Raw genomic sequence first — 24,045 nt, 5'->3', positions numbered from 1 at the left:
CTTAATTCCTGATTTTGCCGAAGGGAAATGACAGGGAGGTACTGTACTATTTGATAAGTAAATACCGATTTAGTCTGCAGATACATTGATTTGTAGAGGGTTAACAATTACATGTAATAGAGTTTTATTAAAGAAAAGGTTCATGTCCGTGGCAAATCACAGAGAAATGATTCAAAAATGTTTTTGAATAAAAGAAAATGTTGCTGCAGATCTAGAAATGGTCGTTTCTCCTCGGTCATAACTGGTTATTTGTCAGTCTGTCTGACTGTTAAATTGACATGTCCAGAACAAAATAATGTACCTTTGTCAGACTATCGCGGTATTCATGTTATGAAAATCCTCTAATTTGTAAAAAAAAAAATGTGAAAATAAGACAATAGTTGAATTTCTAGTTGTAGGCGTACAAGGCTGTACACTTCCTACTGATTGGGACGGAGAATGGCACGATAGCAGTGACACAACACAAGACATAACATTCACCCGGTCTGACAATTACGTTGTTGGATGGAAACACCAGATATACACATACAGCATTACGTCATGGACATGCGTAGCCGATAAAGCGTCCGAGAATTTATTGTTGTTCAAGTAATTCTTAATTTGAATTTTCAAAACAGAAATTGTAAGTGTGCAATGATTAGGTTCAAGTAAGTTTTATAAATCTTTGTCGATAAAATTAAAGTGGGTATTTCAACTTAAGGACAAACGATACGTTCCTAAATTATATACATGATGTATAATTTTTTCAAGAATTTGTCATTGAAGCAATGCTACTTTTACAAGTTATCTCACAAAAAAATCCAGGTACCTAACCAGGCATTTGTGTAAGATACCAGAGGATGATGTTGCCTGGGGGCAATGTGCTTTTCAATACAACTGCAAAATAAAAAAATGTTACCGTTGTAAAGTTTTTAAAGACAATTAGAAACCACTTTATAAATCATAAGTAATTTATAACTCTAAATAAGGTTTATATACCAGCCTTAATATATACAAAACCAAAATTGTCACATTTTTAACGGTATTTTTATTTCCAACTTTATTTCTGACTTTTCCAACTTTTGCTATCGTACAAATAACAACATGATTATGAACTATTGATTTGGTATGTTTTACTAGCTTTTTAAATAATTTTTAAAGTGCATTTGGGAGAACTGAAAATGTGTTCTTTTTTTTTTTAAAGAAGAGCTAATTTCTAATAGAACATGTTTAAATTCAGGATAAACTAAAAAAAACTTGAAAATCTTAATGTTCAAATAACTGTATTTCTCTTCAATTATTTTTTGCCCAAATAGTGTAGGGCAGCGCTGCGACTCCCCCGCAAAAGAGTGGTAGTAAGTTTTTAGATAACTTGCCTAGGTAGCCGATCGGTAGTCGCGCGCTGTTCCTATACTGCTAATACCTCACCAAAAAAAGTGAATGTCTTTATGCTTTCCATATACATACGAGATGTATGTATATATAAGTCTTGAATCAGATGTGAAAAGCTAAAAATATATACAAATTTTAACATTTGCAATCACAGTTTTACTTTATATAAATCAACAGCTGTAAAAATGTGTATCTTAACTTTATACACAACATTCAGTGAAATTTTCTTTTTTTGAAACCCAGCTGCTTCTTCAATAAAAATGTAAATTTACTTACCTCGTCATTGGCCATTTGCAAAATTACTTTGTTAAAATAGAATACACAGTATAGGTACTGCACGCATTTTCAATATTTAGGAATTCCCTTAATGTATATCACTATATTGCTTTGACTTTGTTTATATTATATAAAGCAGAATTTATGTTAAATCTTTTGCGTAAAATACAACAAATTTGCGTTAAAAAAATTAATTTGTCATTTTTTCCCTCGCAATGTTCATTTAACTTTCCAATGTCTCAAATGGCATTCCAACGTCACCAACGGCTACTACGGCTATTCAGCATACCAATATTGAAGGGCGCTAAATTCACATTAAACATGAAAGATATAAACAATTATGAAAAAGGAAAATAAGAGAACGTAAATATAAGCATTGAATTCAAATTTTGGATGTCGTCGGTCCTATAACACACCTCGAAAGCTAATTTCGAGTAAAAAAAAAAGTAGGTCATTTTTGAAATTGATATAAGAATATTACGAGAAGTTACGGAATTTCGGAATGAGCTTTGGTAGAAATGAAGATTGTTGATCTATAAATAGATTTAAATAGAAAGTAAAATTTTAGAGCATTTGATTAAAAAACATTTTAGTTTAAGAGTTCCATACCTTTATCTTTTTCATACACACAATTTTTAAGCGATCCAAAGGCCTGTGGTTTATGTATATGTACATATAGATTGCGTTTCCAATCATACAGTAACATCTTTAATTAAAATGTTTTTAAAAAAAAATGGGACCTGCTCAAAATTTTTTTTCCAGTATATAATTTTGTTTACATTTTTAAGATAAAGACTTTTAATGCCATTTTCTTCTTCAATTTCTTCAAAATCAGCAATAATCAAACAATAGTTTTTGTTTTTTCATAAATCATATAATATCGGTGTATAAAATGGCAAAAGTTAACAGACTACTCTTATACGTATCTTATCCATGCAAGTAAGTGTAAAAAAACCCATTTATAATCAAATTGAAAAAAAAAACGGATTTTTCTCTTACCAAGCCATCTTATCTTTTTTCAATATATGTTATATATAAGCCAATAAAGATACTACTACTACTTTTTTCATCTTCAAAATTACATCTTGGAAACCTAGTGAGAATAAAGTTTTCAATGATATGTTATAAATGTTGCACTTTTGAATACCAATCTCAGGTCTTTATACAGGTATATCTTTTTGATATCGATTACAGATATTGAGACTAACGCTGGCGATGCGCGTGTACTTGTTCAAGCAACAACAGACACTGTTAATATAAGCTACGCATGTAACCCTTCCCAGGGTCTGCCCACAACAGTAGAAACAGTTGTTATAGTTAAAAAAGGTAATTGAAACAAAATCTATACCTCATTGTTTAATGAAATAGATTTGTTATTTTTGAAATATTCCTTTTTCATTTCTTAAGATTACATCCAAAATGCAACACAGAATTGCCCAACACCATTCTTGGGAAGCTTTAACTATACTTTCAATGACGGCTCGACAACATATTGTGATGGCACAAGTGTCTGGGATGTTTGCTCAGATAGAACTCAGATGGTGGTCAATTACACTCTGTGCTCAACACAACAATTTTACTCAAGTTTGTTTTTACGTCTTTCATCTCAATTAAAATATAAAAAAGTTGAGAAGGAAGATTTCTTAAAGACGTTGATAGAAAATTTCTATTTTAGGCGGTGGTGTGGGGTACTGTGCCTATTCTACTTCCGTTGGAAGTACTTATTACGTCACAGTAATAAATGCCGATACAAGTGTGGATTTCTCATCAACATACCGATTTACATGCTATGTAAGTAAGATTTTTAAATAAACGTTAATTTTTTTAAAATAAAAATTCTTGGTATTTAACGATATTGAAATTTGATGTTTTTTTTAAGGCTGTTACAACTTCCGGTGGGAAAGTAGTCGCAAGTGACAACAAAGGGGCGTGCGGACAAAGTCAATCACCCACAACCAAAATGTCTACAGGCGCGGGAACATTAGAATTCGTTTCTTATGGTAAACTAAACAAAAGTTTTAACATCCTTTCAGAATATAGACTCAATCGTAGTAAATATAGCACTTATAATTATATTTAGTTATTTACTTATACACTAATTCTCTTAATTTTTCAGAAACATGTCGTAAGTATGTCTTCTGTTTAATCGGTTTTACTGATATGCACATAATCCATGCAGTAAAGTCTAAGATAAAAGACATTTTGTTTATGAGATTGTGCAAGTAGAACAAGACACAATACAACATAATAATTATCATACCTCGTATCATTATTTAAAAAACCCTATTTGCTACAAATATACTAAATGCGCTCATTCATAAAAATACTAGTAAGTCCTTTATATTAGTTCTGTAATATGCTGTCTTTCCTGATTATTTCTATATTTTACCATGCTTTCTATGAAGAACGTAAGTATAATACTTTATGAATAAGTTATCACATCTACACTGTATTTGGATACACAATACTTATGGTGACTGTACATTTTAAGTATCAAATACCTTATGAATAAGTTATCAAATCAACACTTTATTTGGATATACAATACTTGTGGTGATTGTACATATTAAGTATATATTATTATACTTTTCTAATTAGTTATCAAATCAATACTATAGTATACGGACTCTGTGTACTAATTATCTATGGTTCAACATAAGTATCTTGTCTTCTACAGCCTTCACCTCTCCTACCTCCTCAGAGAGCTCTAGCAATATAGGTATTATTGCCGGGGCCGTGGGGGCGGTTCTAGGTATTGCTATAATAGCCGCAGTGGGGATCGTCATATATAAAAAATTTAAACCCAAAATAAACCCCAGAGAACAAAGTGACGAAGAGAAAGTACAGCCACCAGGTAGGAGTTAATATAGGCTGTCTTATCATAATAAAATCTGCCGGTGATAAATATCTTGTGTACGTCCACAGCTGCACTCAATTATTCTTTTTAGGAGTACAATTAAATGGACCTATAGAAAACACATTAATTAGAGAATATAAACTATGAAATTTAATATGATGCATTGATTTTTAAATCATATTCTTTTTATGAGTACAATTAAATGGACGCTTTAGAGAGCACATTAGAGAATATAAACTATGAAATTTAATATGATTTTTAAATCATTATTGCGTTTAAAAATTATATTTTACATTACTGCTATGCTTAATTTGATATTTCATGATCTGTGCAAATGTTTATTGATGAAGACAATTTAACATTTCTATATATATTCAAAACAGAAACGAGGAGGCATAGCCTTCCATTGAAGGTAACTGTGAATTAATGAGATATATGGCTTCCATCGGTTATTTATCTCTAACAACAAAACTGTTAATATAACTATGATGCATTTATGACTCAACCTTTTTTGTACATGTGTATATAACAAAGCTCACGGATATTGCTCATTATTACATTGGTTAAGAAAAATAATTCTTCATTTATATTCATGTACATTAATTTTTGTCATTAAATGAGAATCTTTGTAACATTCATTTAGCACAATTCTAAAAATGCAAGATATTGCACTCAAAGAGTTCAATAACAACAATTTACTCATCAGCGAAATTTACATAAACTGCTAATATATCTAATTATTCCATGTATTCTGATTTAGATCTAAATAGTTGAACAAATCATTAAGGACTACCTTCTTTTGTTAACTTTCCTATAGATAATGCTGAAAAAAATTAAAGGTTAACCCTGTGATCCAGGATATAGATCGTGTTCCTTTATAAATTTGATATTTAAAATTTATGTATTTCATAACTTATAAACAGGAAGTTGAAGTACCATTTAAGAAAACTTTATATATATATATGCGCTTGAATGCTAATAAAATCTTAGATTAACGGTTTTTTCTTTTACTGAATAAAATGAGAGTTTAAGGTCCTTATAGATTGCATATAACAAGTAACGTGAATGCAATCAATTTAAAATATCACGTTCAATCTATGAATGTTATGCAATTTTAAAAAATTGCTGTGGTTTCATTCGTTTGTTCTTGCAGTCAGAAAATTTACCTGGGACAGTCCGATATTAGTAAGCAGTCTAAAATTAAATGTAATATCAGTCTCAGAAATGATATCCTTCAAAATTAGACTGTTACTGCACAAAATATATTTTTTTTTGATTATTTGCAAACAGCAAAATAGTTAAATTTTATATCTACCATGATGACTTTGAAAGAAAAACCTACCACTTTAACCAAATAAACTGTTCCCTAGAGTGCATGATAATCCGTTGCTGCTTGTAAGTTTTAAAGAGGAAAGATTTTGTCTCCATTGTTCGTATCAAACTTATCAGATAATTTAAATGCCTTTTTTATCGTAGCCAATTGCTTCAGTAGTCATCAACACTTTTATATTTTGTTATTACAGTGGCGGATTTAAGGGGGGCGCCCCCGCCGCCCCCTAAAATTGTCAAAATTAACGTAAATCACAGTTTCGTCTAGAAAATGTAAATATGTATACTTGGTAGACCTCATTTTTACCCTACAAAATCTCTAGAATCCAGGAGCTTCCGGGGGCTTATAAACCAGGGCTTTGCCCTGGACCCACTGGGGGCCTCAAAGGCGGCCCCCAGACCCCTTGCCCACTTTTGGCGCCCCCTCTAACTTCAATTCCTGGATCCGCGCCTGTCTTATATCGGACTGTCCCAAGTGAATCAAAAAGCAATGCTTTAAGTACGATATATACTTCATACAATTTTGTATGAAATAAAGCCAGATAGTTTTCGACACTTATGGGCTTCAAACTGTCTGATATTTTTTCATAAAGAAATGTATTCGGCAAACATCCATTACATAAGACTTGCTATCTTAAATCGGTTTTTTTATTGGAGATATCAAGCGTAAATGCCATATTAGCCGCCTGTGTGAAAAGAAATTGTCAAGAAATACGTAGCCTACAAATTTAATAATGTTGCATGAACAAATACGGTAGTAGATATTAATTTGATGTTATATATGCTGAAAAGGTCAAGGAGACTGTATGAGGAAAAGATCCTTTACATTGATGTTTTCCCGAGTAAAGACACGTCACATATCATATCAGTGCATTATTTAGGAACTGTATAATACAGACACTAAGAGTGAAATCATTTTTAATGATGATATATTTACCTGTAACGTTTATTTCTCCGTAGACCCAGCTGTGACCCCTAGGGATGCCACTGTAATAGAACCCCCATCAGATAAACCAAACACTCTCCCTCCTTTACAAAAATAGTTCTCAACTATCCAACCAGGAGGTCATCCCTCTAATGAAGCAGAGGAAATCCGGGCCGCACATTGCCAAAAACAGAAGTATTAATTTGGTGTTGGACATCAACTGTTTCTGAAACTGTGATCCATCATTTAAACCAGTATTTAATTAATGATTTATGTTTACTAATTTATGTGATATATTGGTGTTGTATGACATTTAATGATGCTATTTTACTTTAAAAAGTAATAAGGCATACAGACTCCGAGAGTTTATAAATTGTATGTTTGCTTGTTATGAAACGTGAATGAGAAGAGCTTGTTTTCTTATTAAATCTTGCTGAAACATGTTTATGTGCAAGACAAGTGCTAACTTTATTGTATTTATTAAAGATTTATTGCCTTTTCTTGTTATATTATGCAATGAAGAAATTTTTAAGACTCCTGATTTTATAGTCAAAAAGATGAAATTGTGCTACAATCTAAAAAAAACACATATCTTTATTGTTTGTTCATGATATGAGTGGGTTTTTTTCCAATGTCTTTCATTTATTTGTGCTTTACATGAATAAAAAAATATTTATTTTTCTTTCACTACACACAAAAAGTGTAATCAACGTAACTTATAAGGATTAATGGGCAAACTTTTATTAAAAGTTAGACGGTATTGTGACATTCGAAGAAAAAAAATTGATAAACTGGCAAATAGAGCATGCTCCTTAGAAGGACCTTCAAGAAGTTGTCAGTTCAAAGATAACTTCAAACTGTTAAGAGAAGAAATCAATATAACTTATCCATGGTTAGATACATTCATACAGCGACACTGATTGACTCAAGTGAGGCCAGCAGAAATACCAGGAACTTGTTCGTAGACCGTGATTGGCAGAGTCCGGTTACTGTGTCCTTAGAAACCACAACATGAATTGTATTCTGATATATTTGCTCAAAATTCACATTAGACGATTGTGTTGCTAAGCTCAAAGTACCAACAATTGTTCATGATTTTAATACATTTGATGAGAACTGTAGATTGTCTTTGTTGGAAAGAATTAAATTATTTCTTTGGTATTGATATACACATGCTATATGCTATTTAAAAAAGGCAATAAAAAGTCAACCATATATTTATGTCTCCCCTTCAATAAATGAGCCAATATTTATTTTCAAAAATATTACTTAATATTCGAAAACCAAGATGAGAAAAAAAAACCTGTTTAGAATGAAATAGTCCTACAAAAACAGTTAAAAACATATTTTATTTTTTGAATATACCAGTTGGTAGCAAACAGATATCAGGTATTAATTTTTTGGTATTTACTAGCACCTGGTAAATATAAAAAAGAAATACCATATGAGAAGTACACAGTTTTCTTTTATGCAAGTAATTTTAAAATTTATTGAATTCTGCATACCGAACGAGGGTAGATATTCACTAGAATGGTTTCTTAACATTTACCTCTTGAATAAGGAATTTAAATTGTCATTTTAAGACTCTCTTCAAATTCGAAACAATTAAATTTTGAAAACATTATCTGTCCAAGATAAATGAAAAAAATTCAAATCTTTTATATTTAATAAAGAAAAAAAACCCTAAAATATTGATTATTTTGAAGATGTCTTTAGTTTTGTAAAGTTAAACCCGTATGAAGCAGTCCCCTGGTTATTCTTTTTAGAGTGTAGTTTTATTTAGTGAACCTGTGCAATGCAGTGTTAGTGATCTCTAAACAGAAGTAGCCTCTTTAGACAGCCTTCAGGATATCCTGACTTGACCATGTTAAACATGCATGTAAACCTAATAATATACCAAATACATTAGTAGATGTTTGATAAAGGTAGGAACATTTAATTATCTTGGTTTAATACATATTTCACCAAAATACACTTTATGCATCAAAATATTATATCAGATCAGTTGACGTATTTGGTTTTTTTAAATTCCAGATATAGGTGGGATGCAGATCTCTTTAAGGAGACCATATATAAAAATACCTTTTTTCAGAGTTGTCCAAAAATATTTAATCGTAATATTAGGCCTATATAATATGATGAGCTTTTTTGATATATTCTTTCTTGCTTTTCCTTAATGTTAAAAAAAATGCCTGTCAAAATATTACCAACATCAAATAAGATGATACGGATATACTAGTACCCAGTATTTCCACGTATAAACATGAAATTATTTCATTTGATTGATGCCATTTTTGAAATCGTATGTCTGATTGTTATATAATTATCGAATGAAAAGAGCTTATTTGTTTACTATTGGAATCTTGCAGAAACATGGATGTACTAACAATATTGCATTTACTTAAAGACCCAATTTTTTTTACCGTACGGTTACCTGAGGAGGGGGAGTGGTCTAGGTAAAAGTGGTGTTATTTACCTGGAGACCCCCAATACCCAAGATGTCAAAAATCTATACACACGTAGCATTACACAGGAAGTCTGGTGATCAGGGTCAACATTCCGTGTTTCGTATCTAAATTTGAGTGAAACTACTTGAAAAAATTGAAATATTTTAATATAAATTTATTTATAAATACTTTCAGCGATATCTAATGAATAAAAAAAATTATAAAGAATATCGTTTTAATATATTTAAAAAAAATGACAAATTAAAGAAAAGAACATAGAGTAAAACTACAGAGTAAACATATCTTTTTTTAATTAAACTTGTGTAAATATCAAAATAAAAAAAAAAAAAAGATATATATAAAATATTACATTCATAGGAATCAGGTAGGCCTATCCGTCATGTGAACACAATGTACCGTACCGCGATACATGTAGGAATATTGCCTACTGACGTTCTGATCAACAATAGTGTCGAAAATATTCACCATTTCCGGGTGTTCGTGTGTTTAAAATTTTTTTATTGTGTGCAAGATTTCTTTTATACTTTTAAGAATTGATCTTTGGCTGTATTTATTCACTTTTTAATTTCGAATATTGGGTATTGACAAATGTAAGGAAATTCGAACTAAAAGTTACAAACTCGAAACTCCTGTTTCTGACATTTCAGAACTTTACAACGGAACATGGTATAGATTCATATATACGTAGATAAAACATGGGATAAATGAATTTTTTTATCCGTGCCGTTTGTGCTAAATATCTTTTCTTATTTATCATATTCCAATTTTAATTGGCAAATTGCGTTTCTGTGCCAGAACTGGTCTTAATTCTACAGCAGATTTCTTGGACGACATATCGCCTAAAAAACAATATAGCCGTTGAGATTAAAAGCAAATATTTTATGAACTAGTCATGCTTTAATTATCTACTCTCAGTTGTTTTTAAAATAAAATTTTACCGAGATTCTTTTTTTAACCCCCGTGTTTACAAGGCGGCTACATGAAAGTGTTTGACGCGTGACCAGGCAATCGTTTTCAAAGGACACAAACTCAGACTATCAGGTAACACGGGAAGCTGGCCTGTCAATCAAATCAGAAGCTATTGTTTTTTTAATGATTGACAGGCGGTAAATTATTGATCTTGAATCAGGTAGATTTTGGGGGCGTTAACATAAAATTGGGTGTTTAAGATCTGACAAAATGCGATGAATAAAGTTTAAGACACTGTGATTTTGTAATTAAAAAAGGATAAAACGGATAAAGTGCTGTATTTTCAAAATGCTCAAAGAAACATATTTTTATTGTTTATTCTTAGTTCCAGTGGTTCTTTTTCCCTGTCTTTTTAGCTCACCTGAGCTGAAGGCTCAAGTGAGCTTTTCTGATCAAAATTTGTCCGTTGTCTGTCGTCGTCGTCGTTGTCGTTGTTGTCGTTAACTTTTCACATTTTCATCTTCTTCTCAAGAACCACTGGGCCAATTTCAACCAAACTTGGCACAAAGTATCCTTGGGTAAAGGGGATTCAAGTTTGTTCAAATGAAGGGCCACGCCCTTTTCCAAGGGGAAGATAATCATGAATTTGTTAAAAATTAATGGCATTTTTAAAAAATCTTCTTCTCCAGAACCGCTGGGCCAGGAAAGATGAAACTCATGTGGAAGCATCCTCAGGTAGTGTAGATTCAAGTTTGTTCATCATGACCCCCGGGGCAAGGGTTGGCCGACCCAAGTTTTACATAGGAATATATAGGAAAAATCTTTAAAAATCTTCTTCTCCAGAACCACTAGGACAGGAAAGATGAAACTCATGTGGAATCATCCTCAGGTAGTGTAGATTCAAGTTTGTTCAAATCATGACCCCCGGGGCAAGGATGGGGCCAAAATGGCCGACCCAAGTTTTACATAGGAATATATAGGAAATATCTTTAAAAATCCTTCTCAATTACCATTGGGCCAGGAAAGATGAAACTGATAGGGAAGCCATCCTCAGGTAGTGTAGACTCAAGTTTTTTTCAAATCATGACCCCCGGCCCTGGGGATAGGGTGGGGCCAAAATGGCCGACCCAAGTTTTACATATAGGGATATATAGGGAAACCTTTTAAAATCTTCTTTTCAAGTACTTCAAAGCTATGATTAGTGACACCCGGGGTATTTATATGGAATCATCCTCAGGTAGTGTAGATTCTAGTTTGTTCAAATGATGAACGCCTGGAAAGGGGGGGGGAGTAAATTCAAGCCCGATGTGCTCAGGTGAGCGCTGTGGCCCCTGGGCCTCTTGTTTATTAGTGTTTTACGTGTACATGTAAAACATTTTCCATTGATACGTACTCAAAATTCAATTCAGTTTTTGTTTTTAAAAAGTTATTTATTAAAAGTTAAATGGTATTGTGACATTCCAAACACTACTTGGTAAACTGGAAAGTTTTAGTATTCATACAGCATGCTCTCTAGAAGGACGTTAAAGAAGTTGTCAGTTCAAAGATGGCCTCAAACTGTTAAGAGAAGAAATCAATATAACTTATCCATGGTTAGATACATTCATACAGCAAAACTGATTGATTGACTCAAGTAAGGCCAGCGCAAATACCAGGAACCTGGTCCCAGACCGTGATTAGCAGAGTTGTCTATGTTGTTGAGAATTGTATTTCAATTTCTTTGGAATGTCATGACCAACCCTCCTTTTCTTGAAAATCTTATCAAGTTCACGATTCTCCCCCCCCCCCCCCCCCCTGTGCAATGATTTACAGGTTTCAATTTTAAAAAAGGTTACATACATAAGCTGTATGCTAAATAAAAGTAAACTACATGTATTTATTTGAGAGGGTCCTTTTTATGAATAGTATGATATTTCGACACCATATACATGTAAATTTATTGTTGACAAATTATACCTTATATTACAAAAGGAACTACATATGTATCTGTAACAGAAAAACAGTTTAAAACAGTTTTCTTTTATGCAAGCAAGTTAAGGAGTTATCAAAATCTATATACCAGACAAGAAAAGCTACGCTTCAAATAAAATTTACTTAGTATATGATACATGGTATTTTTAATGTATATGTGGCTCATTTTTAGTGGTTTTATCCTTGACTAAATACAGACCTATACTAAGCAATCCCCTTGTTATAATTGAAAACGTATGTAGTCCAATGGGTATGGTAATGACTATATAATCACTAAATATACTTTATTTAGTGAAAACCGTTAATATTGATTTAACCTTCGTTTATTTTGCAAATTAGATTGGTAATTGTGCATTATAATCATTTTTATGTTGTATTTAACGGTTTGTTGTATTTCTATACATCGAAAAAAACCTTTACGTTAATGGTAATATATATAGACCGGTCTATCCATATATTTTTTCTTTATGACAATCATTGGGTTGCTTCGTATTTATTCGCTTTGTAAAATGGTCTGTTGATTAGACTTTTCAATTGTCAGCTTCCTTTACTTATGCAGTAAGATGCCTTCATCGTCTGCATACGAAGTTTACATCTCTTATTCGATTCGAGACTCCAGAGCATGCTCTACGTAGGAACAATTCTTAAAACGGGGTAAGTTTTTGACAAACAAGTTGCTGAAACAAGATTATCAGCAGTCTCATTTCGTAAGTTCTATGGTCGATACAATGACCTTGTCAGCAAATACAATTTATCATCAAGTCTAATGCTGAATGACGTTTTTCATAACTATTTGTAGGCCCTTATATATACACACACTAAATTTTCGATGGATTTTCCCGTTATTTCCCAATCATGACAAGGAGAAAACGGCTGGTGTGACCGGTCGGCAGGGGATGCTGACTCCTTCATGGAACCTGATCCCACCTCTGATGTTTGGAGGACTGTATTTGCTCTGCTCCTATATATTGTTTTATGGACCTTTGAGCTTAAATACTTTTCGTTATCTCCATATATTTCATATAGTATATGGAGATAACAAACGATATCCCACCTCAAACGTCCATTTAAAAACAATACACATAAGGATCAGACTAAACACGGATCTCTTAATCTTCAGAGGTTGGAACAGATGCCAAGAAGAATTGATCATTCCCTGCCAACCGGTCACGCCCCCCGTAACCTCCTTGTCATGATTGGGAGATAGAGGAAAAAATCTGCACACAAATCAGTGTGTTAAAAATGGCCTATAAATTATTATATGTATGAACTTCAGTCAGCACTTGACTTAATGATTAAATTTTACATTATCATTTTAGGAGTAGTTCCCAGAGACCAAGAGTCACATTCCTAATTACCAAAATAACGACAGCAGATGACAAGACTATTTGGGTTTTTTTTTTGTCCGCGACTTTTTTGTCGTATTTACTATTGGATATTAAATGTGCGGACTCTTGCGATACAGTACTGTTATATCTTAAATATTTTCCATTATTTATCATCAGCATTGTTCACTTCTTATTTTGGTAATATTTAAAAATTAGAATCCTAGAAATCTAAGTGAATTACCCGAAACAACAATCACACCTTAATAAAAAGTGCAAAGGTATTCTTGAAGGTGTTTATCGAGGGATAGGGTGTAAAATGCATCTACATGTAACTTATAAACAAAGAAATTATTAGAATATTTTCCCCGTAGACTGGACAAAGAGATTAAGGTCTCATCTACGTAACAACAGAGGGTTCGTGAGAGGATAAACTTCACCTTACTTTAAAGAGTGGAAACAATTAACGTTCAGAGCGGGATTAATGGGAGTTTATTTGTAATATTAATCATCTCTGATCGGATATAAAATGTATGCAAGTTTCCATGCACAACGACTTCTTAATTTATACCTTACAATGAATCATGGTTTTTAAACAACACATATAATCATGCAGAAAAGATAAATCTAGTTACATTTAACGAAATATTGTGATATCTACATCTTTTCCAGCGATGCGTGACAATATGCGATTCGTTCTCATCCCTTTCATAGTCTGGGTTGGATTTGACAATGTTGGTGAGTAAAGTTTTTAAAAAGAATTGATTTTCAAGTTTTAAATCAATCGTCTTTGAAACAAAATCATAAATCCCTTCGTTTCATAGTTATATTAAAGGTATTATATAATGAATCTTCAGAAGCAGACGATGGAATATATAAGGGTGTCAAAAACTAAATGATTTTGATGAAGATTTTACTGTGTTTTTAGTGCTTTTTTATTTTGCCTCATATTTGTCTTTTACAAGAAATAACCTAACGTGTAAATTTAAATTCGATACCATATGTAGAAATATTTTTGTATAGTACCCCCTCTTGTTAATTTTGTAAATTGCAATTTTTTAAATGTCAGTTTCAAATCGTATCTATTTTTTACTTAGTCTTTAAAAGGGGGTGGAAATGGGGATGCTTTTAAAGAAAAGCACATTAGAATGCCTATTTATGCCTTGCTTCAGATCCTCATGTTAAAAGAAAAAATTGTTTATATGAGAGAAAAAAGAGAAAAACATTTAAACTTTCGAAGGAAAATACAATGTACCATCATCTGTTGATTATTGATTCAGATGTCCTATTACTTGTACATACACTGTGAATCTTAAAAAATGTGTTTCCTTTCATGTAAGGAGTTGATTATATGTTACAACCGAAAAAAAATGAAAACCTCCATAATACACCTAGAAAAATGTAAATATAAAATGAAATATATAGAAGGGGATGAATCCTCAATACATTGAAATAAATTGAAATTTGCATACATAAAATGGATCAAAAAATAACATTCCAAATATTCAGATTCGTGTAACAGGGTGTATGTGTGGGTAGAAGCTTTTATGCCCCCTCTTTCCAACTGCTTTGAAAAAGGACAAAAGACAAATGTATATTGAAATTGTATTTTATTGATCAAAATAAATGTTTTGATCAATTAACAAAAATTGTAGTTCATGTAAGCATCAAAGGTTTCCAACAAAAAATGGACATTAGTTCTTTGCACATCTTAAATATTTCTTACATACATGTATAATAATAATAGAACACAAACTCTTAATTGACTCTTGTTTGCCGAAAACTATTGTAAAACATGTATATGCAGTTTTCTTCACACAAAACAAAATCAAGAATTTAACATGTTAATATTTATGAAATGATATTTTTCTCTATCCTGAAATGAAAGAGAAGCGTATCTTTGAGTTCAAAAGTACAACTTAGAGGAATAGACCAAGTTAAGCTTTCTTTCATGCCTGTTTATAAATTCAGCACGATAAAATGTTCAAATGTTACTTTTTTTTAATTTACCCATTTGTTTTCTTAAAATGAAACAATTTCTAAATGGTAATACTCCAATTACTCTCTTTAGAAAGGCTCTGTAGATAAATGTGTATAGCATAATGTGTATTTACACCTTACACCCCGTTATAAGAAGTTTAATCCCAATTTAATCAGCTTAACTGTTTGAATAACATTTTTACCTTTTAGATAGCCCTGTTGAAAACTCATTTGCAAATTCAAATCTCCATATGGCCTTTAATCCTTTAAAATTGTGTATCAGCAAAACTGTATTATCAGAAAATTGAATATTAGAAGAATGATTGTACTTAATAATGAAACAAGCCGAATTTTTTTTCTGGACAGAATAGGTTGCCTGCTTTCCACGTTAGAACCATGTGCAAGCATTTCATGATTTAACATTATATACATGGCTTTGGTTAATGAAATAAATATAAGAAGTGAATTTTAAACAATGGTTCCAGATTTTGATTTAACAAGGTTTGTATTATAACTTGGACATCCAAACCTTGAAAACTCCTGGCCTCAAGGTCATTTAACAATCTTTTAGGTCATCAGCAACAACATACGTAAGTTTGAATTCATTCCAATCGAACGGTTCTGACAATTATTCTATCCAAAGTATTGCCAAGTAATTTTAATCCTTTATTTATATCTTATAACAATGTTTAAACATTCAAAGAAGTTAAAACAAATTATCTAGCTTTTTTCAAGGTCAGAAATCATACATGGAGTATTCTCAATATTGAATTTATGTCAATCTAAAATTTCAGTTAGCCACCATTTTTAAGCATTTGCTCAGAAAACCTATACACTTTTGAAAAATGACCTTGATTCAAGATCAGTACACATCTGCGAATTTTAGCAACATCCTATTTATTCTTTCAATTGTTCAAAAGTTTTTATAATAAAAAATGTCATAATCTGTATGACTTCATACATTTAATTGGGTCCACTCTTCCATTGCATCGTCTCTATATTTTGTACACAAAATTAGGTCAAAATTTACAGAGATTGCATGAAAAAATTCGGACAATTTCTTTTAAAAAGTTTCTTTACATGAAGGAAAAATCAGAATGAGCTTCCAGATAGGCCAGAAACTGTCAGATTGTTGTAAGATACATGTAAGAACCATTCTTCTTGAAACTAATAAATGTTCAAAGGTAACATTTCAGAGTCTTGTAAATTATTGGACAGTGGAAATAAAGGAAATATGTCCAGTAATTTGAAATGTAATTTACACGAAAGTTGTATTCATATATGCTTTAACACTGTTACATTTTAATGTTTTATTATTTTTAGATGGGACGTGTACATTTCCAACCACGTGGGATGGCACGTGGTATGACAGCAGCATGACGTCTTCAAATATTGTGTTGGATAGGGCAAATCTTAAAGTCACTTCCGGTTGGACCGTCACTGCATATGCGTCAACCGTAACTTCATGGACATGCGTGAACCACGACACCACCAATAATTTGATACTCTTTAAGTTAGTGAATAAGACATAAAACTGCATTTTTCTTTTGTATGTGTAATGGATTATATAAAAAAATGTATTCATGTAAAAACTTTTAAAAAGATTGCATTAAGATGACAAATATTAATCTCACATCAACCAAGTTTTCTCGGAATCCTTGTGATCTATAGCAATCGTATAAGTCTTATTAATAATTTATAATATTTTTCACAGGCGCTTCAATACTTTGTACATTTTCGATTCATACATACATGTTACTGGGGGAAAATAAGAACTTGTATTTTGTGTATTGACCTTACTTTGAAAAGAGATTTCTCAATGTGACAAACATTAATAACTACATAATCTACATATCACACACTAGTGAATAATGTTCAGTGTAAGTTATGATTATACGTTTGTAATGAAGTGAACGTGAGAATCTATATTGTAATTAATATATACTTTTTTTTCAAATTGCAGAGGTGATCAGTTCATTAACCTGTTCAGCTCACTACAAAATGCCTTTAGATGCCTAAAATACACCAAAATAACAGATTATTCCTATATGTACTATATATATGCTGGTAAGTAGAATTTTGCTGTTTAAATGAAATAAGATCATTCGTTGGAAACGACAAATTATACTCATTTTTACTCTGTTTAGATATACAAGTAAACGCAAATAATGCACGAGTATATATTGAGAGCAATGACCCTTCTGTGACGACATGGCCCACGTCATCCACATATTGCAACCCATCTGACCTTGGAACAGAAGAGTATGCTGTCTTGGTCAAGGACGGTGAGATTCATTTGTATTGCAGAAATAAAGAAAGATTATTGGTTTGTGACATTCAACTTTATTATCTGTTTAATCTCAGGTTGACAAATAATAAGAAGATTCAGAATAATTAGAATGCAAAAAAGGCAGGTTTCCGCTGAACAAAGTACCGGTACCTGAGTAGATTATTTGACCTATGTAAAATTGATCAAAGACTCATAATAAATGTGCCATAGTGAACATTTTTGTTCAAATTATAATAAATTATATTTTAATGTTTCTTCCAGGTCAACTTACTGACATAAAGCAGTATTTTCCCACTCCTTTTCTGTTTACCGCTGCTTACACCCACAATGACGGAAGCTCTACAACTTGTGGGACGGGGTCTGTCTGGGATATATGTACCGACAGGAAAATTGCAACTGTGAACTACACGCAATGTGCAACAAAACAGTTCTACTCAAGTAAGTTTTAGTTCGTTTTCTCCTGATCAGATTCTATTACTGTGGTTGTGCCATAGTCCCATACCTCGTCTGCGGTGAAACAATTTTGAGTAAAAAAAATTAGTAGTACCAATTTCGATCACATTTGATAATCCCCCAATTTTAATGAACATGTTCTTTTCATCTGCAGCCGGAGGCGAGGGTTACTGCGTTTATTATACCTCCAGTGGAAGTACTTACTATACGACTATCGTCAATACGGATACCACAGTGGATTTTTCCACCACCTACCGGTTTACCTGCTATGTAAGAATTATACTCCATTACCATTTTTTGTTGAGAGGTACCGTGCATTACGTATTGTAATCTAACTAATTTTATTATTACAAAATATACAACTGTCTTATGAATGAATTTCCAGGCCGTGACGTCATCAGGGTCCACAATTTACGCTAGTGACAGCAAGGGTACGTGTGAGAGATCACAGTCTCCCACAGTCAAACAGACAGACGGGACGGGTACACTGGTGTTTACCCCATACAGTAAGTTATATCAGTATTAAATCCATTTTTAATGAGCATTTTTACCTCCCGGAATTGAAGATTTCATGAAGCAGATTATTTTTGCATGTGTCATTTAATCATCTTTATTCTTCTGGAGCACGACACAAACTTACAAGAAATATTCCAAGCAGGACCCAAACATAGCTAAAGACCACTTGCTTTTTCATAATGAAGGATACAGATATAACAAACAGTATTCAACCTCAAAGTCCATAAAACAATACAAAACAGGAGCAGAGCAAACGCGGCCCGCCCAAACATCAGAGGTGGGATCAAGTGCCGTCAAAAAAACCATTCTTTCTTGATATTTTCAATATACAAAGGTTGTTAAACAAGGATTGAAAAAAGCAATGGGCTTTCCTGGTGCATACGGCATAAATTTGCAATGGAGAAATAGCTCAGTTGTGTAATCTTCAAGGGATAGATTGGAAATGCAAGTTTTAGTATGGTCTATTCCTATGTTTTGTCTGGTTTATTCTCGATGCTATAAAGAATTAACGAAAAAAATATCAATACTCTAAACAGAGCAAACATGGACCTCTGAAAACTTCAGAGGTTCATCAGATGTCTTTGAGGAGAAAATTTCCCCTCTTGATAGATTATACATGCTATGTTTGTGGTGTTCTGGTAAACAGATAAATCTGAAGTCAATTCAGTTTGAAATTAATGACCTTGCAAATTTTAATTTTAAAAACCTTGATCAGCATTCGGCTAACCCGAATGTTCGACCTAACGACAGACTGTATTTGCAAAAGAAGTTTTGTATGGAACATTAGTATTTTTAAATTTTGACTTTAAATAGATTGTGCATAGCTTTGTATAAAGTTAAAGATCAGGAGTCTGCCTTGTATTAGAAGTTGTTTACGAAATATGCACTCTAACTTATGGCAGTTCCAAAATACCGTTGAAAAACCTTTTCTCCAAAGACTTTATGTAGATATTATCATTGAGGTACTCAAGCATCTTTTAATATCAGCCTCAGGGTTGTTAATTGATGTTTTCATTATACAAATGACCATTGACAAGATAATAACATTCTTATGAAAGAAGCAGGTGTCATATAGTTAAATAGCCTTTCTTTAATTTATGGCAAAATATATGTATCAAGCGTTGAAAAGTCACACTTTATAATGATGCTACTGATTTTGGTAAAAAAAATAATTTCAAATTTTATAAAAGTTCTTTGGAAATTTAAAGTTACCACAATGGATTAAAACCACTTCTAAAAAATGTTGCTTCATGGACCAACTGATCGAAGTTTTTCCTTCACTGCTGTTAAAAATGTTGCTTCATGGACCAACTGATCGAAGTTTTTCCTTCACTGCTGTTAATATTTTTTGTGAGGAGTAAAGAAAGTCCTTGGGGAGAACATCGGTAGATTCTGCAATGTATCTTTGTCTGTAACGATTTTTATGAAACATTAGAATCCAATAAAGGTGTGGTATTGTAATTCAAAATCAATTGGGTTGCTAAAAATATTGAAAGAAATTAAATGAAAAATGTGGAGAAAACAAAAAGTATTCAAGCTTAAAATTCTTTTAACATTACAAAAAAGGAGCAGAGCAAACACAGGCCTCTAAAACGTGAAGTGGAACTGACACGTAATTTTAAAGAATCTCTTTCTTAGAAAAGGGGCATTGAGTTAAAATTCGATTACCACTTGTAGAATAAAAGCCAAGTTTTTTGTAATGCAATTTTAATTACAAGTCTACTTTATTGTCACAGTACTCACTTTGTCAGCAATAACGAGATAATATTGATTATGTAAACTATAGCTTAGACTGTAACCACTTATGGAATAAAAAAGATAATCGTTTTGAGGAATGCTAATTGAAGAAACAAATGCAACAATGCACTCAAAAAAAAAATCCCTTTTGCAACCGCTTCACGCTAAAGTTTTCGCATATCTTTGTTTTACCTGGAATGTGTTATATTAACCTTTACTGCATTACTTTTGTAGTTACCTGCCCCTTTACAGACGCCAATGACACAGGTGATCATTTTATTAGAAATAAAAGAATTAAAAGCAAAGAGAACGTATTTTTATTATTTGCTATGTTAACCACCTTTTTTTGTTTTTGAACAGCGTCAGCGGGATCCAGCTTGGGAATAATCATAGGAATAGTGGTTGCAATTTTGTTATTACTCATTGCTTTAATAGTGGGTATCATCTTGTACAAGAAGAACAAACAAAAGCAGAAAACAGTGCACCAGACGCTCAGAGAAAACCAAGGTAACATTTTTTTTTTTCATTTTTTAGATATCATGCAAGGTCTTCACATCAAGTCACATTTCACGTTTTAGATTTTAATATGTACAAAAAACTACCACATACAGATAAGAATTTTAATTGATTTTTTCTCTTTAGTTTTCCCGTCAAGTAAGTTAAGATACTCCAGGAAACGCTTCTTATAAAAGTCGTGCTATCCAGCCAAATGATTTCCCTATATGCCTGAACATATTCTTTTCGATCCCCTCTTTCAAAGCATGTTGTACAGGCCCATCCCTATTTTTGTCTTCCTTTTGATCTTTTCATTTTTATATTATCCATTCTTTTGTCAATTTGGGTTTTATTTTTTCGACACAGCTGACATGGACTTAGAGACATACAGAGATGCTTTAAGTATAGGCCCCACGGACGAAGGCCGCTTACCTCCTATTACACACCGCTCTAATCTTCCCCAAAACGAGGCTGTGGAGGCAACAACCCTCCCATCTTCCCTTCCTCCGATCAGTACGAAGACGTCTAACTTTTTATAATCAATATAACCTGTAAGATACATAAAGCGTGGTTTTGTTTACTAACGAGACGTTCATTGAGTTAAAACGCATAACATTCAAATCACGACTAAATTTCAGGATATCTATAGTCAGTGTGCGCTTTACTAATTCAATTCAGTGATTACCTTGTGATCAGTGAACACAGCATATCACCGTTTGAATCTATTTCAAACCATTTATATAACTTGCATATTCATAACAATAACTTAATTCGTGTGTATCTTCTTCTACAATTTGTTTTAATTTCATGAAGAATATTTAGGAAAACAGAAAAACCAAAAAATGTATATTTTTTAAAATGATCAATGCAGAGATTACGTTGTTAGAAAGGTAAAACTTTTTTTTAACAGAAAAAATCAGCATTGAAGAACTTAATCCACATGATGCTACGGCAATTGATATACCGGAGAAGAAGCAGTTAGATCCAATCGGAGAATATATTCCAAATGGCGTAGAGACAAAGCCGTCAACAGGCGCAGTGCCCCTACCACCAATTACCCAGACCATGAAATAATCCAGATCACACCCCAGTGGCATTGCAAGTTTAGAATGGGATGTACGATCATACTTATATATGATTTCCCTCTTTGTGGGTGCCATCACGACACGTGACTAAGACTACTCACCTATTATTGCTATTTATTGACTATTTTGTTAATGTATGTTGTTGATTGAATGAGAGAAAATTTTTGAAAGTTTTTATTAAATCAATACATATAAATGAAGACTGTTTTTAAAATTAGTTCCCTGCCCCCATCATTAGCTATGATCTCCAAAGATCAATGTATAATTATGTATAATGTAAGAATGCACGAAATTAGAAGAGATTAAAGTAATGAGATTAACTGATCCACGTTTTTTCACAACGTAGAAACGATTATTTACACTATGATTGATCTCCATACTGTTATTCAACATAAAACGATCAATGCTATTCATTGCACTTGAAGAAGACCATTATTATCATCTTTTGTTTGTATGTGCTCTAAGCACGCCATTATATATGAATATTAAGGAATGCTTGATAGAGAAGACTTCATATATTTTCTTGTTAATGATCTTCAAATAAAGTTGTTGAATTTACATGTACCTTCATTTATTTTGTTTTCAAAATAGTGGAAATAGATGGAACTCCTTTTAAAAATTACAGAAATAAAAAAAATCTTCACACAAACAGTGCAGAGTATAAGTCATTTCTAGGGAAGGTTAGAATAAGTCAAGGCGATACTGAAAATGATAAATGTAAAGGATGAAGACGTGAAACAATGTTCGATCTGAAAAAAAGTCTAGAATGAAACATATGGAGGTAACAAACAGTATTTAAGATCAAAATTCCATAAAACAATACAAAACAGGAGCAGAGCAAACACGGACGTCCAAAACATCAGAGGTGGGATCAGGTGCCATGGAGGAGTGAGCATCCCCTGCCGACCAGTCACACTCGCTGTTCGCTCCTTGTCATGATCGGGAAATAACGAAAAAAATCCGACGTCAATTCATTGTATACATTATGGATTAACAATTTGTATGAAAAACGTCAGTCAGCATTTGACACAATGATAAATTGTGATTGCTGAAAAGGTCATTGTATCGACCATAGAACTTACGAAATGATGACTTTAAACGAGACTCTTGATATTCTTGTTTCATCAACTAATTTGTCAAAAATTTACCAGGAAAAAATTCATACGTAGAGTATGCTCTTGCATATTTATTCAACTGAGATATATAAACTTCGTATGCAGGTGATGAAAGTATATTGCTGCATGGGTAAGGGAAGATAACGTAAGAAAAAGTATAAATCATCACGTTTATCATAGAGTTTGATTGTTAGATTACTACCATTAACGACTTTTTCAAGTAAAATATCCAAATATAAAGCAGATGTGTCAGATTCTGTGATATCTTTTATCTCAAACTCACCAGGATATATCATTTAGACATAATAATAGAAGTTACCATTGGTTAATTGACAATACGTCGTCGATATATCTACATGTCGAGTTGAAGGCCACAACAAGTGCTTTTTTATTTTCACAAATTCTGCTTCGTATGAGTACAGAAATAGGTCTGCAAATAACGGGATGCAATTGGTATTCATGGGAATTCTAATAGATTGATGGAAAACCTGGTCTCCAAAAACAACATAGGCGTTGTCAATCAGAATCTCAAGCATCTTTTTGACGTCAACTTCAGTGTACTTGTGTGTAAAAACAAAATGTTTTTATTAAATTAATCATTTTGCAAATGACCAATGACCAAGTAAGTAAATTTACGAGTTCCACTTTTATTGAAAAAGCCGCTGTCAATGATATCAAAAATGCTGGACTTAAATTTATCGTGGGGAATAGTTGTGTGTAAAATTGTTAAGTCGTAAAATTTTAAGGTATTGATTTTGGTAAAGTCTTGTGATTTCAAATTGTCCAAATGTTCCTTTGAATTTTTCAGCATCCACGTCTGATCAACACCACTTCTTGAATATTTTGTTGCACAGTACTCTTGAAGTTTCTCCATCACTGCTGTTAATATCTTAGTGAGGAGTAAAGAAAGAGGACAAAATAGATTATTTTAAAGAGGGCAAAA

At 32.3% G+C, this 24,045-nt stretch overlaps 2 protein-coding genes across 3 annotated transcripts; both read left to right on the top strand.

Moving 5' to 3' along the window:
- Nucleotides 1–2,531: 2,531 nt before the first annotated feature.
- LOC134233939 (uncharacterized) lies at nucleotides 2,532–7,254 on the top strand (the record flags this gene model as incomplete). The annotated part of the gene is made up of 8 exons (XM_062715999.1): nucleotides 2,532–2,586; nucleotides 2,842–2,973; nucleotides 3,055–3,231; nucleotides 3,323–3,438; nucleotides 3,527–3,647; nucleotides 3,764–3,772; nucleotides 4,325–4,501; nucleotides 6,794–7,254. Coding segments are annotated over 8 exons (870 nt in total), but the record flags the coding sequence as incomplete, so codon positions are not given.
- A 6,832-nt stretch (nucleotides 7,255–14,086) lies between these two features.
- On the top strand, nucleotides 14,087–22,545 carry LOC134233946 (uncharacterized). 2 transcript variants are annotated; one of them, XM_062716004.1, is made up of 12 exons: nucleotides 14,087–14,169; nucleotides 16,735–16,924; nucleotides 17,375–17,478; nucleotides 17,559–17,696; nucleotides 17,963–18,139; nucleotides 18,309–18,424; nucleotides 18,540–18,660; nucleotides 20,642–20,674; nucleotides 20,768–20,914; nucleotides 21,050–21,061; nucleotides 21,269–21,415; nucleotides 21,813–22,545. In XM_062716004.1, exons 1-12 carry the CDS (start codon nucleotides 14,106–14,108, stop codon nucleotides 21,974–21,976), a joined length of 1,413 nt encoding a protein of 470 aa, XP_062571988.1. In that variant the 5' UTR covers nucleotides 14,087–14,105; the 3' UTR covers nucleotides 21,977–22,545. The 2 variants fall into 2 exon arrangements, with proteins under 2 accessions (XP_062571988.1, XP_062571987.1); XM_062716003.1 differs by lacking the exons at nucleotides 21,050–21,061; nucleotides 21,269–21,415.
- Nucleotides 22,546–24,045: the final 1,500 nt, after the last annotated feature.

The sequence above is a fragment of the Saccostrea cucullata genome, unplaced genomic scaffold, assembly GCF_032062105.1.
Source record: "Saccostrea cucullata isolate Sc308-1 unplaced genomic scaffold, CSIRO_AGI_Scuc_v1 ctg226, whole genome shotgun sequence".
In the NCBI taxonomy this organism is placed as follows: domain Eukaryota; kingdom Metazoa; phylum Mollusca; class Bivalvia; order Ostreida; family Ostreidae; genus Saccostrea; species Saccostrea cuccullata.
This window is presented reverse-complemented; position numbering and strand designations above follow the sequence as displayed.

What these genes read in the sequence shown, in the direction of transcription:
- LOC134233946 (XM_062716004.1), top strand. Translation starts at nt 14,106, where the DNA reads ATGCGTGACAATATGCGATTCGTTCTCATCCCTTTCATAGTCTGGGTT. An exon ending in CCTACCGGTTTACCTGCTAT is followed by an intron (nt 18,425 to 18,539) that starts GTAAGAATTATA and finishes ATGAATTTCCAG; the next exon opens with GCCGTGACGTCATCAGGGTC. An exon ending in ATCTTCCCTTCCTCCGATCA is followed by an intron (nt 21,416 to 21,812) that starts GTACGAAGACGT and finishes TTTTTTTAACAG; the next exon opens with AAAAAATCAGCATTGAAGAA.